The sequence below is a fragment of the Rousettus aegyptiacus genome, unplaced genomic scaffold (genome assembly GCF_014176215.1).
Source record: "Rousettus aegyptiacus isolate mRouAeg1 unplaced genomic scaffold, mRouAeg1.p scaffold_m13_p_6, whole genome shotgun sequence".
Classification (NCBI taxonomy): Eukaryota; Metazoa; Chordata; class Mammalia; order Chiroptera; family Pteropodidae; genus Rousettus; species Rousettus aegyptiacus.
Genome location: NW_023416309.1, coordinates 112,012,605 through 112,026,125, shown reverse-complemented (window position 1 = coordinate 112,026,125; position 13,521 = coordinate 112,012,605). Strand labels below are relative to the sequence as shown.

The 13,521-nt window shown below is 52.2% G+C and overlaps 1 protein-coding gene and 1 pseudogene across 1 annotated transcript; both read left to right on the top strand.

Annotated features, from left to right (window-relative positions):
* The first annotated feature begins 423 nt into the window (after positions 1-423).
* Positions 424-4,766, top strand: ST6GALNAC1 (ST6 N-acetylgalactosaminide alpha-2,6-sialyltransferase 1). Its single transcript, XM_016143148.2, has 9 exons — positions 424-554; positions 1,029-1,683; positions 2,448-2,616; positions 2,773-2,944; positions 3,167-3,305; positions 3,511-3,614; positions 3,769-3,858; positions 3,942-4,041; positions 4,286-4,766. Exons 1-9 carry the CDS (start codon positions 424-426, stop codon positions 4,475-4,477), a joined length of 1,752 nt encoding a protein of 583 aa, XP_015998634.2. The 3' UTR covers positions 4,478-4,766.
* Positions 4,767-6,836: 2,070 nt separating this feature from the next.
* Positions 6,837-6,954, top strand: LOC118604171 (annotated as a pseudogene).
* Positions 6,955-13,521: the final 6,567 nt, after the last annotated feature.

The following is a 13,521-nucleotide window of genomic DNA, read 5'->3' as shown; positions in this document are numbered from 1 at the left end:
AGGGCCTCAAACCTGATGGGCTCCCCGTATTTTTCTTATAAAACTCATGGTGCGCATGGAGGCCGAGTAAGGCTCTTCCAGCCCCTGCACCTGTCTGGGGTCCCTGAGGAGCTGGACCCTGGTGAAAGTGCGGTTCCATGTAGCATGGGCCCGTTTCTCATACACTTCTACCTTCAGACACCAGCTCCAGAGACAAGGGAAAGGAAGAAGAACCTGTCTGAACAGAAGGGCTTTTCCTTCAAGCCACGTCAGCCTACAAACCTTCACAGGGCAGTGCAGGCGGCCCCTCCTCTCTCCGGCAGACTCACACGACTCAGCGTGGCTCCGGCGAAGATAACGGGTGTACACCCCCAGGGCAGGGGACCCCGGAGCTTGCTCTCTGTGTCCCGCATCAAAGCCTCAGGGTGTGCCTGACCTGCCACCATGAAGTCCTACCTGTGGAGACTCAGCCATCTGAGCCGGGCCGTTCGGTGGCTCTTGCTCCTGGCCGTGCTGCTCTTCTTCCTCATCACCCTTCCCTCCTTTATTAAGGAGCCCGACACCAAGCCCATCAGGTAAGATCCCGACCCCATCCAAGCTCGTCAGCACTTATTAGAGGAAGTTGAAAACCAACAGCCCGGGGAGCACTGGGGAGCCCCGAGACGCCCCTGGGTCCACAGGAGGGTGTCGGGGAGACCCAAGAGGAGGCTTGGGGGACGTGGAAGAGGTGGGAAGGGGGAAACCAAGGTGTCTCGGATGCCACGGGACTCGCGTTCACAGGAAACGTGGGCGGGAGTATGAGACCTACCGGGCAGGGATAGAAAACAAGACCAATTGCCCCCTGGGACCGTGAGTCATGAGCAGCTTTGAAGTTAGTTCTTACATGTCATTCTCTGTGTCCTACAGCAAAAGATTTATGCCATGAGTTCCATTCATTTCAGAACCATACTTGCCTTGAAAGGTCCGTCAGTAAAATGGGAGTCCTGGTGGGCTGGCATCCCACGGCCTTCTGCCTCCCCCGTCACGTGACACAATGCCTCTGTCCCTAGGGACCGGACTACAGAGGACCCTAGAGGAAGGGCCACAGAGTCGCTGCAGAAGGCCACGACGTCCCCGGCACCCGCGACGGGAAGGGGGGCGGCCGTCCACCACGCGTCAGCGCAGGGGAACAGCGATGTGGACACGGGCCCCGGGGCCCCGGGCCGCGCCGAGGCCGGGGCGCCCGGCACAGCGAGGACAGCATCACTCGGGGGTCAGGAGGGAAAGGACGCCCGGGTGGCCGCGCTGACCCGGAGGAGCCAGGACAGCAGGGCGGCCTCCAACGGCACACGGGCACAGCCACCGGCCAGTCAGGACCCGCGGACGGCGGCTGGAGGAAGGCAGGACCAGGACGAGACGCCGCCGACCGCAGGGACGGGGCCGGCGGAGCCGCGGGGCACAGCGGCAGCCACAGCAGGGACGTCCGTCCCGGAGAGCCGGGCCGAGGTGCCGGACGCGGGAGCAGGGCTGGCAGGCAGAAGGGCGGAAGGAGCCGCCACGGCGGTGGCCGTGGCCGGACAGAGCGCCCGGGCCACCCGGTGCCCCGCCTGTCCCCAGAGCCCTGCCACACAGCAGCGCCCTCGGCTGCAGGCCGCCGACTTCAAGTCTGAGCCCAGGTGGGATTTTGAGGAAAAATACAGCTTCGACACGGGGGGCCTGCAGACGGTGAGTGTTCCCGCGGCCCCTGCTCTGTGTCTCGGTGCTCTGAAGCCCCTCCTGGCAAGACCACCTGCCCCCACTGGCTCCCTCACCCCCCAGGCTCCGCTCCTAGCCCTGGCCCCACCCTGTCCCACCCTTCTTTCCTATAGTGGCCGAAGTAGGGGAGGAGAAGGCAGGTCTCAGAATCCCAGCCCGGGCAGCACGGGAAGGTGTGAGAGAGAAGGGGACTGTGCTGGACCCCCTAGAATGTCTGCAAATCATCAATCGGGGTGACAGGATGTGACGTGTTCTGGGGTTTAGCGCCGGAAGCCCCATCCTCTGGCAGGACAGGGGGCGTGGAGGGGGCAGGGACTAACGGACAAAGATACCCCGCCTGGGGCTCAGCCCTGGGGCCTGGGACTGCCTTGTCCTCCTGCAGAGGTGTCCCCACAGCTTCCCTCTCCGACATCCCCAGAAGCAGCCTGAGCCCACACCCACAGCAGGGCAGAGTGTGTGCGATCACACTCACAGCGGCACCCGCGCGCGCGGCAGCACACGGGCACACACGGGGCACACGCGCGTGGCAGGCTGTTCCGTTCCTCCCACAGCTGCGAAGGCGTTTGTCTCGAGGGCCAGGAATGGCCCCTTCTCTGGGAGCCCTCGGGACCACCGTGGCCCGGGACGGGGCGGCAGAGGCCGAGGCTTCGAGGCCTGCTGTCTGCCCGGCCCCCAGCCCAGCCCCGGGCCGGGCCCCCAGCCTCTCCCTGCTTGACCCGCCCTCCTGCACATAGAAATGCCCGGACTCCGTGAAGGTGAGAGCTTCCAAATCCCTCTGGCTCCGGAACCTCTTTCTGCCCAACCTCACCCTCTTCCTGGACTCCAGACACTTTGGGCCGAGCGAGTGGAGCCGCCTGCAGCACTTCGTGCCACCCTTTGGCTTCATGGAGCTCGATCACTCCTGTGAGTCAAGGTCCCGGCGAGCCGGGCTGCACCCTCGGCGGGGGCAGAGGGCGGCTGGCTCTCACCTCTCCACTGAGGAACCCCCTGCCCCGGGAGAAAGGGCGGGCGGGACCCCCGGCCCTCCCTGGGCTCTGAACGGAGGCCCCCGTGTTCCAGTGGTGCGGAAGGTGGTGACCCGCTTCCCCCCAGTGCCCCAGCAGCAGCTGCTCCTGGCCGGCCTCGCTGCCAGGGGCCCCCAGTGCGTCAGCTGCGCCGTGGTGGGCAACGGGGGCATCCTGAACGCCTCGCGCGTGGGCCACGAGATCGACAGCCACGACTACGTGTTCCGGTGAGCAGGCCTCGCCTGGCCGCACCCCGGCCGCTCGGGGCTCTGCTGAGGGGGCCGGCAGGGCGTGCCACGGCTGTTTCTGGGAGGCGGCGCTCCTGGGCTCTTGGGAGAGCCCCCCCCACCCCTGGGTGTGACTGCTGCCTGCTCCCTCCCTCCCCGCCCACCCCCACACGTCTCGCCCTGCACTCGTGGGTTCTGTCTGACTTTTGTCTTTCTGCACAGGCTGAACGGAGCTGTCACCGAGGGCTACGAACAGGACGTGGGCACTCGGACGTCCTTCTACGGCTTCACTGCCTTCTCTCTGACCCAGTCGCTTGTCATATTGGGCCATCGGGGTTTCCGGCATGCACCCCTGGGGAAGGTGAGCCGAGGGGAAGGCCTGGACGAGGTAGCACCCAGGCGAGAAAGGGAGCCGGGCACCCTGGGCCTGGAGTCTGCGGTGGGTACGCGCTCCGTTCCGACTCGGGGCAAGAGTGGGGAGGCCGGCCGGACCCCTGCCGCCGGGCAGTCTGGAGTGGCAGCCGGGCCGCCGCAGTCCCCGACCGCTCGGCGTCCTCGGTCCTCAGGACGTCCGCTACCTGCACTTCCTGGAAGGCGCCCGGGACTACGAGTGGCTGGAGGCGCTGCTCCGGAACCAGACCCTGGTGAAAAAGAGCCTTTTCTGGTTCAGGTAGCCACTGCTCGTCTCCACACCCGGGCCGAGCCGCCAGCGGGCGGCTGTGCCGGGCTGGACAGGTGGGGACAGCCTCAGCCATCACACGCCCACGAAGCTGACGCCGGGCGAGGGAAGAGCGCTGAGCCTGAATGGCCGTCCCTGCCCGCAGGCACCGGCCCCAGCAGGCTTTGGGGGACGACTTGCGGTTGGACAGGTACCTGTTGCTGCACCCGGACTTCCTCCGCTACGTGAAGAACAGGTGCGAGTGGAAAGCACGGAAGGGGCCAGGGCCCCCTCAGCCCCGCGGCCTCCTGACGGTTGGGGGGCTGGGGTACTCCACAGGTTCTTGAGGTCTAAGACCCTGGATACCGTCCACTGGAGAATATACCGCCCCACCACTGGGGCCCTCCTGCTGCTCACCGCCCTTCAGCTCTGTGACCAGGTGAGGCTCTGCTTCAGGAGCAGGAATACCTGAGGAGGCAGCTCTGGGGTACCCCTGGCCTGCCTGCCATGGGGCAATGGCTGGGCTGGGTGCACACCCCTGGGGGTAGGTGCATGCATGTGCGGAAGTGCACCCAGGGGCCTGCAGCAGACCCCGAGGGACGGAACCCAGATGAAGGGACCCGCCCCCGGCAGAGTTAGCCCGTGAGCGACGGGCAGGCCGCGTCTCCTCCGACCTTCCCCAGGTGAGTGCCTACGGCTTCATCACCGAGGGCCACCAGCGCTTCTCTGACCACTACTATGACACGTCATGGAAGAAGACGATCTTTTACATCAACCACGACTTCGAGTTAGAGAGAACGCTCTGGAAGCGGCTCCACGAGGAAGGTATAATTCGCCTCTACCAGCGTCCCGCAACTTCCAAGCCGAAGAGCTGACCGGAGCCGGCTACATCACTGTCCTCAGCCATTGCCCCGCGGGACCCGCTCCAGGCCACATTCGTACGGAGGAGGAGACGCCCTCCAGACAGCGAATGGCTGAGGCCTCGGAGACCTTGGGAAGATGCCGCAGATTCTGCTCCTCTCTTGAAACCTAGGACTTTTAGCTAAACAAGGTGACGAGCTGTCCATACCATAGATCCCTGCCGAAAATCACCCTTCGCTGTCCAAAAGCCACTTGGCACGGAGGAAAGAGGTCGAATTTACGGAAACACAGATGTGGGTTCGAATTCCACATCATCTTCTTTAGCAGCTGTGAAATCTTGAAGGCGCTCCTCAGTCTCACTCCAGAGTCTAAAGGACACCTCCAGGGGTTGTCTGATTCTAGAAGGGTCTGCACCCTCCCTTGCCTTTGAGCTATTAGAAACCGTCTGGGTGACAGAAAACCAATGGAAGCAAAGGCGGTTCACGTCTGCGGAGAATCAAATCAACGCTGCGCGGCGAAGGTGCAGTGACCCGTTTTGTGGCCGCTCGCAAACTCGCCTTAGCGTCCCCGATGGCCCTGAGCATGCGCGTCTGTACCCTGGGTTCCACTTGACCGAAGTCTGCCTCTTATCAGTTCCTTCACTAATCAACGAGTGAAATAAAACCTTTGACATAATGTGCATTTTATAGTTGTATGAGAGTCATTATTTCACTCTTTTAAAAAAAAAATCCCTTAACATTTCCTTAGGCCACTGTTCCCTAGTCTGTGACATATACTTTTAACCCGTTTCGCGAGGATTTAAAAAAATCGCAGTGTGTAAAATGCCTGATGTGACGAGGAACCAGCTCTGCTCCCCCTTTCATTCCTCTCTTCTCCCATCAGTTTGCATTTTCTCAAACCCCACTATAAGAATGTGGGCTGAACCGAAGATGTTTCGATTCATCCTACGTCTTTGAGCTCTAGCTCCAGGGTTTGGACTCTGAAGCCCAGAACTTCCTTTTAGACAGTGCTCAAAAGCTAATTAATACCACCACTAGGCCCGGTTTGCTCTGATCAGAAAGGGTGCAGTACCCGCTCAGGACGGCAGGGGGCGGCATCTCTGCACCCGCTTTTCGTTTTCATGGCTTCCTAGCTCTTTTTACTTGTTTATTCTATCAAATAGATTTTGGCATCTGTCTGGGATCTAGAAAAAAAAAAAGGTTTTGGTATTTCTATTGGAATTGCATTAAATTTATACATTTACTTGGGAAGAACTGGCAAATTTATGACACCGAATCATCCTTTCTGAGAACAAAAGACGATTCTCCATTTGTCCAAATCTACCTGTGTGTCTTTCAGGAGCGGTTTAATGTCTGCCTCATAGAGATTTTGAACATTTCTTGGTAAATTTATTTCTAAGTATTTTATCTTCTTTGTTGCTACTGCAAATGGCTTTTCTTTACATTACACCCCCTCCCTGCTAATTGTTTATGTTTGTGAAGGCTACTGATTTCTGTGCGTTAATTTTATATTCTGCTACCTTACCATACCAATAACACACAGCCGATTCTATCATCCACTATCGTATCATCTGCACGTGAATTCTTTTCCAATTCTTATGCCTCTAACCGATGTTTCGTTTCTAATTCTTTTGACAGATACCTCCAGAGTAAGCTAACCCAACAGTTTATTCCCCTTTGGACCCAAATAAGTGAGGCTCGGCCTTTATGTTTGGGCAGCCTGAGTTTAAACTTGAGGAGGCAGATTTAGAGGTCTTTTACTGACATTAAATTTGTCTTTCAGGAGATTTCGGGTAGATTGGAGAGTCTTCTTTTGATCTCAGAAAAGATGCCTCGATGTAATAAATTTGTCAGTTGTCCCCCAAGTAAATTTGCAAATTTAATGCGGTTCCAATGGAAATAGCAAAATATTTTTCTAGATCCCGAATGGATACTAAAATTCATATGGAAGAATAAACATGTAAGAATAGTTAGGAAAATCTGGGGGGGGGGGGGAAGAAAGGCTATGTGGAAGATCTAGCTCTACCAAATATTAACACGTACTGTAAAGTCTCTTATTGTAAGAGTGTGAATTCTGCTGCATGAGTAGACAGAAGACCAGAGGAATGGAAAGGAAAGTCCAGAAATCTACCGTCTGGAAATTGCTGGGTCAAAATCGACTTCGTGACTAACGGTGCCCAGACAAGGAGCTGGCCACCTGGAAAGAGATCAGACTAGAGCTGTGACTCACGCCACACGCAGGCACGAATTCCAGATGGTTCAGAGATCTAGGTGTAAAAAATGAAATGGTAAGAGTACTAAGACTAGGGTGTAGCAAAAAGTTTTTCTAAATATGACTCAAAATCCAGAGGCAATAAAAAGATTGATAAATCTCGTCTACAGCCACACAACCTGAACGAGCCCGATCCTGTCTGATCTCGGAAGCTAAGCAGGGTTGGGCCTGGTTAGTGCTTGCGTGGGAGACAACCTAGGAAGACCAGGTGCTGTAGGCATAAAAAAGAAGGGATTGTAAGCTGATAAGGATCTTGAAATCTGTGAGGTCAACTAAGGGTTGCCTTGCCTAAAAAAATAATAATAAAATGAAATAAAGTATTGATAAATCTGACTACATAAAAATGGTAAAATTTTGTCTGAAAAAAAAGTTTGCCATGTAGATCATGGATTAAGTGCTAATATCTCTAATATATAAAAGGTTCAGTAATGGAAGGAAATAAGACGAAAAACCCAATAGAAAAAATGGGCACAAAACACAAACAGCAACAATGCCTTCCAAAAAAGATATAAATGTGGCCCTTAACCACAAGCAAAAGTGTTCAACTTGACTGGTAGTAAGAGAAACACAAACTGAAATTACTCTGAGATAGTACGTTCCACCCACCTGATTGGCAAAAATAAAGAAGCTTCACAACCATTGTGTTGTGGCTGTCGAGAGACGGGGTCTCCTGTGGCAGCCGTGGGGCTGCACATGGGTGCACCCCCTGGGGAGGGGGGACTTCGACAGCCTCAGACAAAACTGCGTATGTGTTTACCACTTGACAAAAAAAAAAAAAAAAAGCCCTTCTTAGGAATTTACCCCGAAGACCTATCTCCAACGACACAAAAATAGATAAAAAATAGATCGTTCACCGCAGCATGGTCTGAAGACGCAAGATATTGGAAACTGTTACAATTCTTACACATAAGAGACGTAAATGTGAAGAAGGAAGGGCTCCACTACAGGAAGGAAAGCATGAGCTGACAGCGAGTGGTGTCTAAGCCACATCGACTTAAAAAGGAAAGTGAGACTCAGAAACAACCAAAAAGTAAAGACAAAAGAGTTTTTAGGGTATTTACACCTTTTCACATAGGAAAGAAGAAAAATAAGGAAGTATGCATGTATCCGCTTATTTTTGCAACAAAGGAACGTGAGGAAAAGACTCCTACCACCAGTGGGATTGGTCACCCCCGGCGGGGACAGGAACGAGGCAGAGGGCTGAAAGTGCCGGAGTGAGTGAGGGGGGCGCGTCGCTTCTCTAAGTACAGTTTTTTGCATGGTTTTGCCTTTGTTCCTTACATACTCGAAAAAAAATAAAATCAACGAGGACAAAGGGAAAACATCCTAAAATGGAATACAAAGAGAAATAAATATAATCTCGCCGAAAGGAGTCTCATCACTGGTTGAGTTCCCATCTGGGCCTTCCCCCTTTCTACATCGGTGGGTGACTGTGGGGTGTTCAGTCGGATCTTCCTCCCTCTGGATGTGCAGCCCTAAATGGGCCCCTCTTTTTGGCCTGCTTAGAGCGTTGGATTTCCTCAGCAGCCAGGCCAGGCGTCTAGGATCTGAGAAGTGATGTAGGCAATAACGGTTTCCACATTTGTGAGCAAGGGGTGGACAAACAGCCAGCCGCCCCATGAGCCCTCTGTTGAATCCAGGTGGCAGGTGCCATGGCTACCCGTGAAGGTGCCTTCCAGGTCTTCCAGAATCTGCAGGCTGAAGCCACTTGAGGTCAGTTGTCAGAGGCCCCCACTGTCCTTTTGGCCATATACTATTGGCCAAAGAAAGCCACAAGGCCAGTCCAGAGCCAAAGGTGGGGAAACAGACTGGACCGCTTGTCGAGAGGAGTGTGTGCCTTCGAGGACGGGAGGACTTGCTGCGGCCATCGCCACCAGCAACGCATCTGGTGACACGGGGTAGCGTTGCTGTCACACTGTACAATGACGGGCAGTGGGGGCAGAAACAGTGTCCACCGAAAAGGTCCCGGTCTTTCTCACGGTCCAGTGTCTGTCCCCAGCACATCGCTTGGCCTGCACAGGGCCGGACCAGCCAGTGTGGACGTAGCGCTTCCTGCCTTTCCAGGACAGCCATGTGCACCTTGATCGAGCAGAGCGATTTATGAAGCTGGTGCTATATCATTCGCACGTTATAGATGGGGGAAACTGAGGCATCGAGTTTGAAGAATTTGCCCCAGCTCACACAGCCCGTGACAGTGAAGCCGACATGCAGGCTTTGCAACCCGCCCTCTCCTGCACCTACGCTGCCAGCTTTCATGGGTCTGCTCAGAGGCATCTGGAGGGATCCCCTTCCTTGCCATCCGTCCCTACTCCTTTGTCTACCCAGGGCTTCGGGAGGGGGGTGGGAGCTGGAGCACACACCGCTGCCCCCCTCTCCCCGCAGTCCCCCACTCTGAAGTAACACAGCAGCCAGGGAGGCCAGCAGGTGCGATTCACGGGGCTGGGGGGGGGTGGGGGGAGGGGGAAGCAGGTAAGGACTTGATTTGCTTTGGTGCAGAGGTGGGGGCAGAGGGAGGGACTCCCGCCAGGGAACGGCAGCGAAGGCGAGAGCGCGCCTGGTTGTGTGCTCCAGGAGAAAGTGCAGGCCACGGGGTCCCCCAGAGGGCCCAGGCGGAGCAGATGGGGGTGGGGCAGGCATGCGCAGCTGTGACGTCAGGATGTGGCTGCCTCCCCCGCTGTCCCACCACACACACGCACGCATGCACGCGCGCGCGCGCGCACACACACGCACGTTTCCTACCTCCAACTTGATCACAGAGTAATTTGTTTCGTTCACATTATTACAGTTTTGTGGCTACCAGCCACAGCCGGGCCATGTAGTTAACTCGTTATGCTGTGAGGTTTGCTTTATTTTCCAGAGTTATCAGTCATTTTAAGCCAGTTTTCTGCCAGTTGCCTAACTATCCGTTCGCGCTGTCGGTTCACACCAGGATTTCATCATTCTGAGTTAGAAATCTCTCCCTGCGCTCCTGACCTCCTGCAGCCCCGCCTGGTTGTCCTTACTCGCCCCATGTGTCCACTGTCGCCCTGGCAACTCCTTCCTGTGTCGAGTCTCCTTTCATTGCTCGGTGTCTTCGTCCTCATTCGCACTCTCATTTTGGTGGAGCAAGGCCTCTGGTAGCTTCCTTTTGGAGGGGAGTAGAAGAGAGGAAAACTTTTAAAGCCGTTAATGCTGAAAACGCCTGTTCTCCCATTGCATGGGTAGGTCAGCTGGGTATTGAATGCTAGATTGGAGCTTGTTTCCCTTCGCCTTTTTCAAGACATTTCTCTATTTTTCTCTAGCCTCTTCTTTCGCCTTCGAGAAACCCAAAGCCACTCCTGATCCGTTCCACGTGGCCTGTTTTTCTCTCTCTGCAGTCTGGTCACTCTTCTCTGGGCATCCTGGGCCTCTTCATTCTGAAGACTTGTGTCTTTCAATGCTGGGAACTGTTATGGGATTATTTTCATTGGTGATTTGTACCTTTCCATTTTTTTCTCTCTCTCTCTCTCCAGAACTTCTATTACTTGAGCATTGGGCCTCCCACATTTACCCTGTAATTTTTCTTAATTTTTTTTCTCCTATTCCCTATCCATTTATCTCACCGGCCCCGCCTGCAGAAGGCAGTCAGCATTCGTTCATTCCCTTTTTGTGCATCACTTTGTCAACACGCCGCATCTCCAACACCGTCTGGTGTTCTCCAACCCGAGATTCGATTTACCTTTCCAGCAGGAAAACGCTCTGGTCTTTTGCCAGGGTTGGGAGGGGCGGTCAAGCGGCTGAAGAGCGTGTGGAAGGAAATCGTCTTAAACAGGTTTCTACCAGCCTTTATAATTCACCCCATCATCCTGTTTCCAGAACGCCAAATATTCCAAACCCTTTCGAAGTTTCTACGATATAAATTGGTTTGGTTCTTGGTTCTCCAGTTAAGGTTTAGTATTCGGCTATCTTGAGATGCTAAGTCAGTTACTTCTTAAGCTTCTGCTTTCAATTTCTGGAATCGGGTTGCTGTGGTCGCCAATCCTCTCCTTCCTGACCTGGTAGGTTTATACTTTTCAAAATCCCTTTTATTAGCATCTTAGTGGGGTTTTAGGAGGGAGCATAATTAGTTGCATGTGTTCAGTCTGTCACCCTCGTCCAGAAATGCATGAGGAACGTTTAGTCATCTGGACCCTTATAACCAACTACCGTCATTCGGGTTCAGTGCCCACACTGTATTTATAATTATTTAGCAATCTCCAAGACTGTCATGCTTGAACTTCTAGCACAGGATTTCTCAAACTGGAGAACAGGCCTTTCCTGTATACATGTCCTCACACTTGAGAAATTACTCGGTGACATCTAGAACCCAGAGAAATTTTTCAAGCAGAAGAGAGATATGGTCAAGTCTCCGCTTTACACAAATCGCATTGACAGCAAGCTGAGTTAAAGGTCCCGAGAGGGGAGGCAGGGAGGTGGAATTAGAAGACAGTACCCAAGGATGCACGGGCCACTTGTATACAGCAGGGGTGGGGAGATGGACACAGATCTGACAAATATTTAGAACTAAGAGAGTAAATGGATTGAATGTGGATTCTAAACTAAAAAAAAAAAAAGTTTCTTTGAAGCATCATAGAAAAATTTTAAATCACTATGGTTTATTTTAAAATAAATTTATTTTAAAATAAATACAATATTGTGGCAGCACAATTGAGATTCATGATAAAAACCATTTTAACATTTTTGTTTCCTTTTGTTGCCAAGACCAATTATAATCGTGCAAAATTTTATCAATTACACCCTGATACAAGTAGGCAAATTATCTACTGTCAAAAGTAGTTACTCATTTCTAATAAATAACTTTTTAAAAAAAGTAACTGACATTCTCAAGAGATTGCAAAAAAACTTCCCAATAATAGAACTATAGAAAAAATATCAGAAAAGAAACCTTTTAAATCTTGAAAAGCATTAGGATCTAATTGTTTGAATCACAAGTGCTAATCCAGATTCCGACTGATCCAGAACATCCCAGCTGATATTCAAAATTTAGTCATCAACTGTATTTTCTTTTTGCAAGCTCAGTTTCTATCCGGCTTCAATTCAGTGCATAAATTTGTCATTTTATAAATTCTTGAAATACAACTGGAACAATTTTCATCATGGCTTTTTTTCACAAAATAATTAATCGTCTAAAAATGGTTTTGATGGAAATGACAAAACCAGCTCGTGATACATAATTACAACATCTAATACATTTTGATTAGGAACTTGCTTGATATTCATGCCATTTCGGATACCGAGAAATAAACTGATTTTAGTAAAAATATATTTTACCAAGATGCTTACACAAGATTGTTTCAGAACACAGAATACTTAAAGTTTTCCTCTCTCCATTGTATAAGACCATAATCCACATCTCAAGTGAAAAGTGCGTTTATATGCTTTTCAAGATTTTAATTCAACATAATGATGACCTTAGATTTCTAAAATATCTAACGAGGTATATATTTCACATGTAGACACAAAACTAACTTTAACTTTTTATTATGGGAAATTTCAAACATATACGAAAGCAAACAGAACAGCGTAACGAACTTCCATTTGCAGCTCATATAAATAATAATCGATATAATAGTAACATAATGTATTAATGTTAAACTCATTGCCAATCTCTTCTCACTGTAGCCCCCTCGCCCCTCCCGACTTATAGACCAGACCTAATTATTTTAAGCAAATCTCCTGCATTTTATCATCACACCTAAAACAAAAAGTTAACAATTCCTTAGATTCACTAAATATCCAGTTCGTATTCAAATTTCCCTGATTCAAACAATAGCATTGTAAGACAACCAGCGGTGACGCCAAAGTTACGGTGAAGCCGCTGCAGAAGGTGGGTGTCTGGATGACATCACGAGGACCCTGCAGAGACACTGGGGGAGGTGTGAAGGGACGGCCATTTAAAGGCCTGGAAATGGCCCTAAAGGTAAACGGCAAAGGAAGAAACGTCTACTCAAGGAAATCTACCAAAATTTGGTAAGACTCTGGTATTTGAGCCCAAACTGCTTCCTCTCTGCCCGTCTCAGCTCCCTGAGAAAAAGCCCCCTCCCCTCAGCCTCCTGTCAACGGCCCGGGTCCCCATTCATGGAACAGTGGCCTTCCTTGGCATGATGTCACTGAAGACACTGGGGCCTTAGTCATCCCCGCCCTGGTTTATAAAGGTGTTGGTTCCATGCTAGGAGAGGTAAGCCAAGAAGATCCGAGGGTACCACCTCCATCCACCAGGAGCTCGACTCCTAAACAAGGATGTCATTCAGATGGAAGCACCCCATTGTCCCCACCCCAGCTACAGAGCCCCGGCTCTGAGATTTTGCCTAAGGACAAAAGCAGACTATAAAAACAGGTCCTAATCTCTTCCCAAAGGAACTGACTTTATTCCTGACAGAGGGTAGATTAAGACAACCTTCAAGGTGGTCTGGAAACCAGTGGGGGCCACTGCAAGAAAGGCCACAGGGAGGAGATTTGATGCCGATTCAATGACGACGCGGGCTAAAGTATAAGCAGCCAGGTGGCAAGAGAACCAGGAAAAGGCACAGCTGGGAGGAGCCCCCCTGGGGCCAGAACCCGAGCGACTCCCTCAGAGAAGTACAAAAGGGCATTTTCGCACTGCAGGGCACTCAGTGGGCGCTCAGGAGAGTGTAACAGCTGGGTGTGGTCAGGGAAAGAGACGAAGAAAGCTAAGCTTAAATCCCTGGCACCTGGTGACTGTGGGCACAGCCTAGACATCAGAGGCTCCACACCTCAGGGGGGTGGGGATGGGCGAGGCGCATAAAAA